The sequence below is a fragment of the Tasmannia lanceolata genome, unplaced genomic scaffold, assembly GCF_043159265.1.
Source record: "Tasmannia lanceolata isolate RefF3 unplaced genomic scaffold, GAP_Taslan_0.1 ptg000013l, whole genome shotgun sequence".
NCBI classification, from domain to species: Eukaryota; Viridiplantae; Streptophyta; class Magnoliopsida; order Canellales; family Winteraceae; genus Tasmannia; species Tasmannia lanceolata.
The window spans coordinates 34,585,504-34,600,217 of NW_027518690.1; the positions used below are offsets into that span (position 1 = coordinate 34,585,504).

At 38.2% G+C, this 14,714-nt stretch overlaps 1 protein-coding gene across 7 annotated transcripts in view; it reads right to left on the reverse strand.

Moving 5' to 3' along the window:
• Positions 1–14,714, reverse strand: part of LOC143890038 (uncharacterized) — a 90,430-nt gene that overhangs the window by 55,638 nt on the left and 20,078 nt on the right. For all 7 annotated transcript variants that reach the window (XM_077394559.1, XM_077394556.1, XM_077394560.1 and 4 more), the window contains one exon: positions 10,158–10,253. In XM_077394559.1, the coding sequence (XP_077250674.1) occupies positions 10,158–10,253 (96 nt within the window). The remainder of the gene's footprint in view (positions 1–10,157; positions 10,254–14,714) is intronic.

Consider the following 14,714-nt stretch of genomic DNA (forward strand, 5'->3'; position numbering starts at 1 on the left):
AGTATAAAAAAATTTAAATAAGGCCTTCTCCAACAGCTTAAGCTTTTGGAGTAATTGGTTGGTTCACATAATGGTTCCAGTAGAATTTAAGAAGCACCCCAGACTTGATCTTCCCATGATCCGATCGATTCCAAATTTTGAGTCTTTCAATAAAGGTTCTCTACCACCGCAGAAGATCGGCCAACCATATGGCGGATGGTTTAGCAAGAGAGGGGGGTATGATGGAATCCACAAGGGTGAAGACAAACGATACCACATTAAGGGCTTAATAGCTTTGGTTTTTGTGGGGCATCTATGTGAGTGGATGCGGGGGTTATTGTATTGATCGTTTACTATTGTTTTTGGGGACATCTTGTCCCTGATTCAATTGTATGATCGTTGGCTATTAATAAAGGACTTTGTCATCTTTCAAAAAAATAAAATAAATAAAGGTTCTCTACCACAAATCCATACTTTGAAGAGATCCAACAGACGGATCTTTGCTGATCCGTTGGGAAAATTACTAAAATAGACACTTTTTCTAAATCTGAATTCCAAATTAGTTTTTGTTAAAATTTCTGAATTGGATTCCATCTTGTTCACCCCTAAAATGCAATATCTAGCTGTTCTTACCCTCCGGGCATTCCCTCCTCATTGGTCCAGCATGAAAATATGATTCTCCGAAAACTATCTTCAAAAACCTCAAATCTTCAAGTGGTTTATATAAGAGAGTTGTGATCCAGAAAATAGGCACTATATAGCCCCCAATCTTATGTATTTAGACTAGGTTTAAGTTTAAAAATGTAAATTTTTTACTCACTGCTCTGCCTGTACGCCCTTTACCGCTTTTGAGTTTTTAAGGAATATGACTTTGGGGTAGCATTTTTTATATGCCTTGCCTTGAGGCACGTCTCTGAACACACAGCGTGCACTTACGTTCTCATTCATCAAGGATAAATTGAAAGCATTGATGAGATCGATAAGAACAAAGTTGATAAGACAATTGCATCTTAATTAAACATTGTTGAGATTGCTACATATAGCTCTAGGGAGCAAAGACAGCTAACTAGGCAATATTGCAACATGACGTGCCAAAACTAGCTAGAGCAGCCACGATCATTTCCTATGAGATGAATATGAGAAAAAAGAGCATGCTAAGGTAGTGATCCAATCCTTAAATTTCTTTGAATAAGCACCAAAACCCTCGAGGGGGGGAAATCATGGTTTAAAATTTCAGCCGAAATCTGAAATTTCAGATTTCCGCCAGGGCCAACACCGAAAGTACATGACTTCGGTGTCGGCCCAGATTTTTCGGCCAAAATTTCGGCTGATTTCCTTTTTATTTTTATTCTTTTGGTTGTTCCTAAATTTCAGCTGAAATTTTGGTTTCCGCCACTGCCGAACCGACACCAAAACCGAAGTTTTAAACCGTGGACACAACTAGTACTTGAGCCATCTGATTGTGTTGAGAAAGTCTCCTTCAATCAATACTTTGGAGGGGTTTAATCGATGAATTAGCTTTATCTCGTTCCAGGCAGTAATAAAGAAGGGGCATGGCTCCATCACAATTGAGGCCAGAACCTGCAAATGCTAAAACTATCGTGTTGCACCCAACCTAGAAGTATGATATACCACCACATCCCAGCTGCGACCTGTAACCCTCATCAGAGTCTAGAGGAGGAACAAGCCACATATCAAGAGGGTGAACCAAGGGGGAATAATTCGAACCGATGGGCATCCAATTATTTATGATAACCTGAAAATGAATATTAGCAAATTCATAGCATTTTGATGCCCTCTCAGATACTTCAAGAATTAACCGATTAATAATGCATCCCATGTTATTCTGTTTTCCATTAAATATGTGCTTTTATCTTTCCCGCCAATCCAAAGGGTAGATGGGCAAAAAATTCTCCACAGTCAAGTCAATCTCTTATTTCCCACTTCCTTGCACCGCCAGGATCAAAGTAATATAATGGAAATCATATCCGAATTAGGTAAGGTTTCTTTGAAAGGCTAAAGAAAAATCGGTTCTCGAGAAAATCTTGTCCTCCATTGCACGCCAAAAGGAAAACAATGGCCTTTGGGGAAGCCTTGGACTTCCAAATTTTTGGGGATTTTTAATGGTGTTAAGTAGTTACTATCTTATAGTGTGACTTTACGCTGAGAATACAAAGTCGAGATCCTAAACATGGATTAGAAATCGGTCAAAAGATTTGATAGTGAAGCCTTTTTTTTTTAATGGTTTCAATAGTGAAGCGGCCCTGGGATTCTGTGGCAACTAGACGACCTCTGTGGATTTAGGGAGGGAAGAAAGAGATATGCTTTTGTATCTTGTCTTGCTTTAATGTTTTCCTCTACTTGGTCCTGGTTATACCCGGTCCATCCTCCATATAATATTTTGTAATACAGGTCCCCAGTGTTATTCTAATATCAATGAAATATGTCACTTTTCAAAAAAAATAGTGAAGCCAAAAGAAGCATTATTGACACCAATTACATCCCTTAGGGAGAAGACCCATGTATTTTGATGGAAGATATGCAACCTTGCAATTCAATAGGGATGCAATGTCAAAAATTATCACCTCCTCAATATTGATGCCACATACAGAAGACTCATGTTTGTTGATTTTTTCATCAATAGTCTCTTCAATAATTACAATCAAAGCATTGGTACTCTAAGCTTGGGTCATCATGGCCTTTGACAGAATTACAGTGCCATCCAGGGATTGAAAATGAGAAAGTGTAAGACCTCCTGGGCAGGAGTAAAGACCTTTTAGGATATCTCCATCTGTTGCTTAGAATAAAATATAACCATTTTTTATGGTAAATAAGAATGGAGATAAAGGATCTCCCTGCATAAGGACCCTTAGAGGCACCAAAATGACCCACTTGGCCACCATTGAAGATTATGGAGAAACGCATGGAGATTAACCAGCGACTCTATTTTCTCCATTTAACTCAAAATCCCTTTTTTTCAAGAATCCACATTAATAGAGGCAATTCCAACCTATCATAGGCGTTTAAAAAGTTCAAGTTTCAGAACCATGCCTTGCCCTCTTAAAACAAAATGGAATCAAGTGCCTCATTAGCCACCAGGATGCCACCTAAATTTTATTGGCCTGTCCCAAGACCCATTCTCGATCACTAGGACTAGCATTACCCTTTTAATTTTGATGACCAAGATTTTGCAATTTGTTTGTGCGTCCCGCTAATCAGACTGATGGATCTGGACTCTAAAATATTCCTCACATTCCGGACTTTTGGAATCCGAAAGATGGATGATGCATTAAAAGCCTTCATTGTACGATGGAAAAATTTAAAACCTCCATCATTGCCATGATATCTTTCTAGCATATCCCAAAATTCGTCGAAAAAGAAAATCGTAGAACCATCAAGACCAAGGGCTTTGTCCTTATCCATGTTGAAGAGCCCCTCACGAACCTTATCTTTATCAAATGGGGCCTCAAGCATAGCTCTATTATACTTGGATACTTGTGTAGGCCCAACGTACCATGTCTGTCATGCTACAATACTTGTACTCGTAATCAGATACTTCATGGCTATTTCTGTTGGTCAGAATAACTATAATATATTAAACATGTCACTCTCTTCAAATTAACTATGATTTTTGCTTGTTAGTGACACAATTGCAATTATAAATTTGAACGTGTGATTCTAATAGCCATTCAAAAAAAAAAAAAAAAGTGGCTAAGCCGTATATCCATTTCAAAAAAAAGCATGTGATTCTAATAGATGTTATTTTAAATTTCTTATTAGCTCTATCGATATTTGGGAAATTGGGTTGAGTTCTTACCATAAAATCAGGTCGGGTTTGAGTTGATTCCAATTCATTTTTTAGCAAAAGCTCAACCCGACCTGAGCCAAGTTGCACCCCTAAGTTCCATCCTCAAAGTTAAATCTATTAAAGTGCTACAAACATTTTAGTTATACATGTCGTGTGTCGTGTTTCGTGGTATGGAGCACCTGGATATGTATTTGTGTCATAGAATTAGGAAAATGTTAAATCATATCTTCATTTCAGTGTTCACGTCAATGTCGGTATCTATTATATGTATCCGTATATGGGTATCATAGGTCGCTTTCGCCACTAGACTACATAAATTTGCCTATCTATGGGGAGATCCAAAAGATTGTGCTTAGCAATCGAATCTGAGAACCTTAAGCTTGTCAGAGTGAGGTTGGATGCAAACGACTCCTCCTCGGGCAATCTTACAACATTGAAGTCGCCTGAAATGTACCAAGGACCCAAGATCCCCGATCTAGGATTTAACAGCTCATTCCAGAGATCATCCCTTTCAGAATTATTCTAGCGCACATACACTAATGATACAAAGCCGATATCGAGTGCTTGCCCCTATAAAAATGGTTATAGACGAGCGTTGAAGGGTTCCACATTAACAAATACCACTGGTTAAGCCATGGGATTGATTAATAGCTGCTTTTTCTTTCCTTTTTTTTTGAAATGGTGATTGACTAATAGCTGCTCTAGCGTTCTCCCATAAGGAAATAATAGATCCTGGCATATTCTAATTTTGTTTCCATTAGCATGACAAAATAAGGAGTAATAAAATGAATTATGTCGTTAACAACAGATTGTCTAATTGGGATTCCTCAAACTCTTACATACGATGATAATAGCTTCTTTATTTACTGCATGCACTCTAGATCAGTGTTTAAAAACTCCTTGACTCGGCAAGGAACTCACCCGAGTCGACTCCTTTTTACCTCGGCCGCATTCCGCGTTGCACCACATCCGCATTCTGCGTTTTGCCCTACAGAGTCAATAAACTCCTTTGACTCTCCTGAGTTATGACCATGTAAACCGTGTCAACAGCATTCTTTGCCGCGTCCGTGCCGAGTCTACAAGGATTTTTCTTGGCCGCGTTCCGCGTCAAATCCGCATTTTTAAACACTGCTCTAAATATTTCTTTTGAGAGGATAGATTCAGCATTAGACCTAGACTCATTGTTGATAAAGGATGCTAAGTTAGCCACGTCCCTATGACTTCCCTTTGGAAGTTGGGAAATTTCCCAACCACCTTAAAAGTGGCCCCATTGCTTGGTCTATTTGATGGAATAACTATGTTTAGCTTGTTCACCAAATTGCTAACCACCTTTGAAATAAGGTAGATAATATCTTAATCAGATAGATTTGAGATTACAGCCTAATTTTTCGAGCAATTTGGATGAGATGGAGATAAGAAGTCCACCACCATGTCATCTGACTCCATATTGAAGCCAACTGCCTGAGGGCCTCATAGCAGCCAGGTCGACTGCGGTTAGGGGTGTCAATGGATCCAGACGGTCCGATGGATCGTCCGAATCCGAACGTTAATGAATAGGATCCATGGGCATATTTCGGATCATGAAATCTAGGATCCGAAAAATTTCGGATTGGGTATGGGCACGCCACAGATGCCCATTGGATAGTCACGATCCGAAATGGTTTGCAAAAATACCCTCCAAATTTTGTTAATGCTAACCGTTCTATGAAGGGTATTTTGGTATCAAATGGGAATGCAATTTCACTCATTTCAGTCATTTCATTTGATACTTTCACGAAGGAAAAGAGAGGGGTTTTGTTTTTTATGCATCATATTCTTTGATAATAGTTATACATTATATTTATGTACGTAATTTTGATTAGTTTTATTGTTTACAAGCATTATTATACACAGATTAAACATAGATAAATTTTTAATTCAGTTGTAGAAAATGCATAGAGACACACTAATACTGGGCTGCCATTCTAACTCTTTTTTAAAAAAAAATTAATGGTTTACTTAGCTTAGTGGGACATAATAGGACACTCCGATGGACGGCCCGAATTAAAATGGATCGTGATCATGACGTGGAAAGTAGGATCCGAAGAACAATCCGACTCCGACCCGACCGATAAGGAATTTGAATGGATCGTGACTGTGACATAGGTGGATCCGACCCGAAGTGGATCCATTGACACCCCTAACTGCGGTGAAGGCCAAAGAGAAGGTGCTTTTCAGTCTTGCGGCTGAATCCTACACCACGGGGTTTGCTGACTGTAAGACTATGGTGTCTGAGAAGTATCCTAACATCTCCTTGCAGGAGTCCTTGGAGGACGTCATCCGCCAACAGATAGAAGTGACCCCGGAGGATGCTGAAGAAACAATTCCTTTAGCCTCTCAGCCAACCGGGCAGGAGGACGCCCCTGCGGCTCGAGCCTTCATCTTTATTATCTTTCTTTTGTGATCCTTGGCCTTGAAGCCCCCCTTATGTATCTCTTTTTGAATAATGAATGAATGTCATGAAAATTTTCTAAGTCTATGAGTTCGTCTACAAATTTTCACCGAGCTTAAGGGCTTGTGTGTTATAAATTCTTATCACTCAATTCGGTTTGTATTCTTACTTTGAGGATGTACTTAGACCGCAGAGGCCGTAACCGAAGTGGCCGGTTTTTATATTGCTCGTGATAGGTGGCCTAGTTTTTGTAAACTTTAACTAACCAATTTGGTTTTAGTTCTCATTTTGAAGTTGTCCTCGGAGTGTGGAGAACGAAACCGAAGTGGCCGGTTTTTATTCCCACCCAAGCTTAATGACTTGGGTTTGGCACTTTGTAACTAACCAGTTCGGTTTTTAGTACTCATTCTGAGGTTGTGCTCAGATTGTAGAGAATGTAACCGAAGTGGTCCGCTTTTATTTTACCCGAGCTTAATGACTTGGGTTTGGAACTTTTTAACTAACCGTGTAGTCGTGGGTTCGAGTCCCACGGATGGCACCAAATCTGTTGCGCTCAAAAATTGGGGATTTGCTTGTATGGCTTCGGAAGAGCAGAGGTGTACCTGCACGAGGTAGCAAACGGTCAGACAACCGACCCGGAGTGGTTACTCCGGGAAGGTCCTCCAATGCTTAAGTCAGTAAGTGCAACAAATAAAGAAAATCTTCTATGAATAGTGAATTTTGCGATTTCGGCCCCTACCTTTGAGCCTTTGGAGGCTATTTATAGCTGGAGTCTGGGTATTAGAATACCCTTCTACCCTTAGACAGGTCTTGACTTGTGATTAGGTAGAATCTGCTCTAGAACCTTCTTCTAGGGGGTATGATTACTTAATTACCCTTCATTAGATGGTATAATCACTTTGTTGTCTTTCTGCCATCTGTCGATTCATGGTTGGATGGTCATTTTTGGTCTCCATCAGATCTCATCATAAATGACAAAAGAATCAAGGGACACTCCATCCTTAGCAACTCTATCTGCCACTGAGTTTGCCGAATGCCAAACGTGCTTAAATTCAAGATAGAGAGATCGCACCGAATCTGATATCTCATCAAACCATCTATCAAATCTCTAAGGATGATTTTGGGATCCTTGAAGCCATCTAATGACATTTTGATGTGATCCACCCTCCGGGTTTGCACCACATTTGAAGAATCCCCTTCTATCACCACATTATTCAAACCCTCTGTAACCAATATCTTTAGACCATGGTAAGTAGCACGCACCTCAGCTTCAGTGGAGTCCGCTAAATGACGCTCCCAACAATAGCCGGCCCAGGATTGCCCATGCTCGAGCCATTAAAGTTAAGCTTCAAAGATCCAGGAGTAGGTGAGGCCCAATTTTCTACTACTTTATGTTTGATCTCAACACTATTACAAATATCCTTCCATCTTTCCCATAAATCATATGCAATAAAAATCTGAATTGAGGGAGAGATTTAGCCCAGGAAATTGTCAATGCAATTACTTTAATAAAGAGGTAACAAGATTTTTTGATACCCCTTTAAAAAATCTAGCATTTCTATCATTCCAAAGAACCCAAATGGTAGCTAAGAAAAATATATTCCAAAGAATTTTACCCTTTTCCTTCCATGGATTTGCCACGCAACCCATTAGAAGATTCCAAAGATTTACAGGGAACACCCAACATATTCCAAATCTATTAAACAATTTATTCCACACTACCCTAGCAACTTTGCAATGTATAAGGATGTGGTTTGCAGATTCCCTTGCCTCCATGCATAGCGCACAGTGATCTCTTATAAGAATCTCCCTTTTGCGCAAAAAATCCACTATTTGGATCCTTTCTCGAAGTGCCGCCCAACCAAAAGTGCACACTCTAGGCGGACCAGGAATTGACCACACTCTTGCTATCTTGAAAGAGACCGGGTTAGCTACTATTTGAAGATAAAAGGACTTCTGAGAAGTCTCCAGAAGTGTCCCAGATCCAAACCCTTTTGTCTTTCCCCTCCTCTTTAATGTACCCCCCTTCAAGCAATATCATTAGACTTTCCACTGATGACAATTCTCATTTGAAAAATTCCTTCTAAATTTCGGCAGCCAAACTATTTTTCCATTACATTTTTCCATGTTGTCCTTCACAAAGCTATGTTGGGATGAGGCCACGAAAAATAAATCCAGAAACAATTCTTTTAAAGGGTGGGGTGAGCACCAAATATCTTGCCAGAATCTAATTATGTCCCCAAAGAAACCCTGTATTTGATACCTGGATGAAATAATTGGCTAAAGCATAGAATGTCTCTCCATAAAGTGGCCCCTTGGAATCTAAAAGCATCGGCTGAAGACCATTTCCCTGGCTGTGTGCCATATTTACTTTCTATAACTTTGACACATAACTGTGACCCCTCCTTACCAAATCTCCACAACCATTTCCCTAATAAGGATATATTTGTCTCCTTCACTATCTTTATACCCGGACCTCCGCTTTTGATAGGCTTGCAAACAATTTCTCACTTCACCAATGCAATGCCACGCGCCCATGCTTATCGTTAGATCCCCCCAAAGGAAACATCTTTATATTTTTTCTGTTCTTCTAACAACATGGGGCACTTGAAAAGCGACATTTGGCATATCGGAATGTTACCTAACACAGCTTTAATGAAATGGGAATCTTTTTTTTTTTTTTTTTGGAAAAATGATAGCCAAATGCAGTGGGAATCTTGCCAAACATTATATTCTAATTTTCCATATAGTTTTCCATGACAACCAAACACCGTATGGAAAGTAAGGTTTACTTTTACATTAATACTACCTTACTATACTTTACTTCTACTTCTATATTAGGTGCATCCAGACGGACCGTCTGGCCCTGTTTGGTTGCCAAAAGTCTAGAAGAAAGGTAGGATTTTGGTGGAATTTGGAATCCCATTCCATGTTTGGTTGGCTTTTATGGGTATAAATGCCAATTGACCCCCAACAATGTTTTAGACATAATGATTGCTTTTTTGCACATGTGGCGCCCATGTGCCACTCATGTCCTCCGTTCTCAATTTCAAATCAAATTCTACCAATAAGGTAGAATTTTAGTAGAAGAATAGTGGAAAAGATCTTGTCTTTTCTCTCTTTCTCAATCTTCCCTATCTCCCTTCACTCCCTATATTGGTAATGACAACCCTACTTTTTCCACTACTCTCCAAGAGGACTGCCGCGCAACCAAACACAGTTTACCAATGTTCCACTATTCTTCGAGTGCTAATTCTAGACAAATCAAATGCTTGTCTCCTCTCTTTTAACTTCTTACTCCACTACTCTCCGAGCCACCCCCCGATCAACCAAACATAGTCTGGGATTATTTGAACAGTTCACCCAAGGGTTTGATGGACTGATCTACCCTCTTTCCTCAATCCTATGCAGTGCAGCAACCAATATGGTTTTTTGCTGTGTTTGTGTGGCAATTTGAGTAGTTTCTCTTTTGGAATATAAACAAAGTAGAAAAGCTGTTTACTGAATATTAAGGCATATTTATTCCATGTTTTCTACCTTAGCACCATGGAATAATATGCTGCTAATCAAGCAAGAGAGAATTAGAATTTTAAAGCAAAAACACTAGACCATTGAAATTTTAGAGCAAGAACACTACGTATGGATGGTATGAACTGTCTAGATTAGAATTTTTGACAGCAAGCAACCAGAGTCTGTTATTACGCACTACATCATCTATATTTTCCCCAGAATGAATAACAGAATATGTAGTTCTAACTTCCCAAATTGATGAGAAGTATACACACTTAACCAATTCATAGTACATCATGAGCAAAATATTATTGCAAATCTCAAAAGATGAAAAAGGCTTTAAAAATTGAATCATGTAGCCCAACTTTAGAAAAACAAAAAAGAGCAGTGTACATAAGTTGTTATTGAGAGAAGAGGCAAATATTACACTGGTTGTGATGCAGCCAAAGATACTTCTCCATGAGAGTACAGGAAAAGGTAAGCTGTCATACTACTTGGAACAATGATTGTCATCCAAGTGGCACACTGCTCATAAAGAAAAAAAATAAGTTAGATTGATAAACCTAATTACTAGAACTCATATCATGCATAAAACTAGTTAGTACATTAAAAAAAACAAAACCCAAAATTTACTACACAATGCATATTGATTGATGCATAAGAAGGATTTCACACACCATCCATGTAATTAACAAGGTGAAGGGGAAACAAATATAGAACTTTCCCTACATAGCTTATCATTGGAAAGTGAAACACCCAATAGTGACTAAGCATAAAAATCAGATATTATGGGGAAAATGAAATGCATAGTTGAATTATGATGAAAAAAATACCTATGTTAGGAATGAAATTTGATTAAAACCAGCTCAAGACATAAAAACGAGGTTTCCTATGTAAATGTTTCAAGTAAAAACCTAGAAAGCACCAAGATCAGATATTATGGGGGAAATGAAATGGATACTTGAATTACGAGGAAAAAAATACCCATATTGGGAATGAAATTTGATTAAAACAAGCTAAAGACATAAAACGGGGTTTTTCTATAGAGTAGTTCAAAGAAACAACTGAGCTAGGTACCAGGACGATTTAACACTCCGTAAAATTTACCTCTAGCATAAATTTAAGGATAATACTATAGAATTATGCTCCAGGAAGCTATTATTTTACAAACTACTGGTAGCGAATTCTTACTGAACCATGAAGTCCTGGGCAAGTTTTGTTAAACTTAGAACAATTAACAGTCTATTTAACCATATGTTACATGGACCTCACCAGATAACCAAGAAAACTATAATAGCTTCAGCGCATAAAAATGAGTTATCAGGACAACTGTATGAATAATATTAATAGAATTGTTAAAAGATAGGGTTATTTTTTCTTTTATATTCCATCTCTCGCTGACTCCCTCGGTCCGCTTTGTACATATTTTTCTTCATTAATTTATGATTCATTACCCTTTAAAAAAATGTTTCTTTTATATGAGCATTTAGGTGCACTTAGAATGAGCCCTATCATATTTATGCAATGTATGTGGGAAAAACCTAGATCTTGTGAAGTGATAAGCACATGAAGAAGAAGAAGTTCGGTACTACCTATGAGATTCTCCATGCATCTATTACCCAGGTGAGTGCTACTAAAGAGCTTACTCTTTATGTACTAAATCAAGTAGGAACTGTGACAAAGATGACAGATGCTGCCCAATCCGAAGCAATAATTGGTGCTACCATGTTTTTGGAGTATCTATGCAATGTATGGTGCTGCCCGTATTGATGAGTTTGAGGGTTGTTATGGCCATGAGGTTCGTGTCAATTAAGACCTGGTTATATGATTTCTCCCAAACATTCAAGAATTCAAAGGCTTTACAATATCTAAGGCTATCAAGAATGCTTCTAGCCCAAACATTCAATAATCCAAAGGCTTTACAATATCTAAGGTTATCAAGAATGCTTCTAGCTTCCGCCTGGATATTGCTTCTCACAGCATAATAATGAGAGAATGCAAACATAATCCTGCCAACGTAATTTCTAGCAATCTCATCACCCCCCAAATAAGCAAAATCCCAGCAGCCATAGGGATTTTGTTTGGATTTGCGATGCCATTCCTCGTTTGGTTGCCAATGTTGCATTGAACTCCCCGGAGTCTGCCTGGGATGTCTCCTGGGTAATTATTGCATGTCTGTAGACATGGTATTGTTGTCCACTCCTTATAACTTTCAAACTAAATTCCGCAAAACAGGTGGAAATTTGCTTGAAAAATCTTGGGAACGGTGCTCTCTCTATATATGTGTGTGTGTGTATTGGTAACGACACCCCCTACTTATTCCCCTACTATCCAAGTCTATGCCGCGCAACCAAACACTACTTACCACTATTTTCTGAGGTAATTCCAGGCAAATCCAATGCTTCACTCCTCCTTGTTGACTACTCATTCCACTACTCTCTGAATCTATGCCGCACATCCAAACAGACCCTAGGCTTTTTTATGGTTTAGAAAATATCTCATTCTTACCGAGAGCCATCTCTTCCCAAGAAGAGCAATCCGAAGATGTAGAGAATGAATTGGCAAGCGTTTTACCCTAGGTAGTCACTTCTTTAATTAACAAACGGATTGGCTTAGAGGAAACTCTCTCCCGCATATCTCCAAGCGTACAAGTGAAGGAATGACTTTCAGAGCAAAATTGAAAGTTTTGGATAGCTCAAGCCACCAAAGTAACCCAGAGATAATGGATTGGTTCTCAAAAAGAGGTACCCCAAGATAGAAAAGTGATATCATATAGCTCTCGCTACATCAGTGTCAGGGATATGATTAAGCTCCTCTTCATTAGGCATGGCACAACACATACACTTGGAAGGAAGAGGGATGAATATAACTTTCAATCAGCTATCAAAAGGGACTGCATTCATTAAAATTTTCCAAATGAAACATCCAATTTTCAATGGAAGATCCTTCCAAATGAGTGAAGACCAACTTCTCTTAGGAAATTTAGTTCGCATCATATTCCAGGCTGATTTAGTAGTGAAGTCGCCCGATTTATTAGGAGTCCAAACTAGCACATCTTCAGTATTAGTTATCTATCTTCACCATTGATGCTTTAATGGCATTAACAATTCCTTGAAAAATATTATACTCTACCTGAGAAAGATTCCATACTCCAGCTTCCTTGACTACTAACTTCAGATTTAACAGCTCCCAGTGGAAAACCTAATTAATCATTGGTTAGTTACCAAACCATTTATCAGTCCAAAACAACATTACCTTTCCCTATGATCCATCTACTATTACTAATACACTCATCTTTCATCATAATCAAATCCTTCCATTGCTTGGAATCGCCTATTTTCCTTTCCGTAAGATAGAAGCTTCCACCCTTCAGATACTCAGCTTTCATAAAAGCCACATCAATTGGATTAGATATGTGGTACGTATACTTTTGATCTCGAAGGCATTGCTAGCATCCCGTAAGGACTTGGGGACAATGCCTCCTCCTAATTTGTGTTGGAATGTTAGGACCAGTGGATTAAACATTGCCAAAGTCTTATTAGAAACAAGAGTTCAAGTTAGTTTATGTAAAGACCTGGCCTCACACGGGCCTAGAAAGTTAATAACCTTAATCAAATCTAGACCGTAGATCTCCGACCAAAAATCACAACAATGTATTTTCGTTTTTTTAGTATAACCAATTTTTGGGGCATCAAATCTTGTCCGTTCAACATGATTTTGGTCCCGGTAGATGGGTATTTCGAATACCTATCCAACAGACCCAAGTTTTAGCAATTAGATTATGATTTGAGCAAGTTATGACTCTTTTTCTGTTAGGGTTAGGCATAGTTACGAGTTTTGTCTTATTAGGCAACTTTTAAGTTGTTTTATTTAAAAAAAGATAAATGAAAAGTAACCTAATATAACCTAAATAATAATAATATATTAGAATAAGCTAGGAAACCCAATATTGATATTTCCATCCCTCTTAAGTTAGTATTAGATTATAATTAAAAATCTAATAATTAGAATCCTTCTTAAAATAAAACTCTAGGCTAAGTTTATAAATAAACCCATCTAGGGTTATTTTTAATCACCTAGTAATTGAAGGAAAGGGAGAGACGAGAAGAAAGGAGAAAAAAATGAGAAAAGCTACGGTTTTGCATCGATTGATTTTTCGTCTTCAAAGTTGCTTCTCGATTAATACTTAGAGTCTTCCATCTTCTTCGACGGTCAAACACTAAGGCAAGTGATAGTGGACTCTTATAATAATGATTCCTTTAATGGTTTTGATATTATAGTTTTGTTCCCTATGTTCATGCATCATATTTCTGTTCCTTGGAATCAAAAAAAAAAAAAAAGAGTTTTGAAAGGAATTGATTTGAAAAAAAGACGTATGATCTTATGCATATATTCATTGTCGTCGTATGGTAAAGTTATTGACCTATATATATGAATGGCATATATATAAAGACCTATGCTTCCACCCGCTTTGGCCAAATGATGATGACTTGGGATATATACATATGATGATTTGGATTTGAAACCGTATACTTTGGTATACGATGTGACTTTTTTTTTTACAGTGCCTATCTATGTTTTTCCTCCAATACGAGGTTTTGATTCTTGCGTTATTAATCCCTACTATGATCCATTGATATCCTCTTTATTTGTTCTCATGTCTTTTGACTATCGTACTCATACTCTTATTTCGATTTTCATATCTCTATTCAAGTCGTTGCCTATTATGTTCATTGATATAAGGATCATTGTTATAATGCAATTTCATTACTGTGCACTTTTATTATGTGAGCCCACTAAGGGATCTTGTTCAGCTTGTTCTGACCAGTTACTACAGTTCTTGTAGGTTGACATGATGACGTTAACTCAAAATAAGGGAGTTTAAAGAGATCGAGGAAAGAGTGTTTGGCCATGTGGCCTTATCGGGCAAAGTGCCTTTACCTTGTGAGATGTATTAGGTTTTTTTTTTAGTCGGCTTGTTTCCCT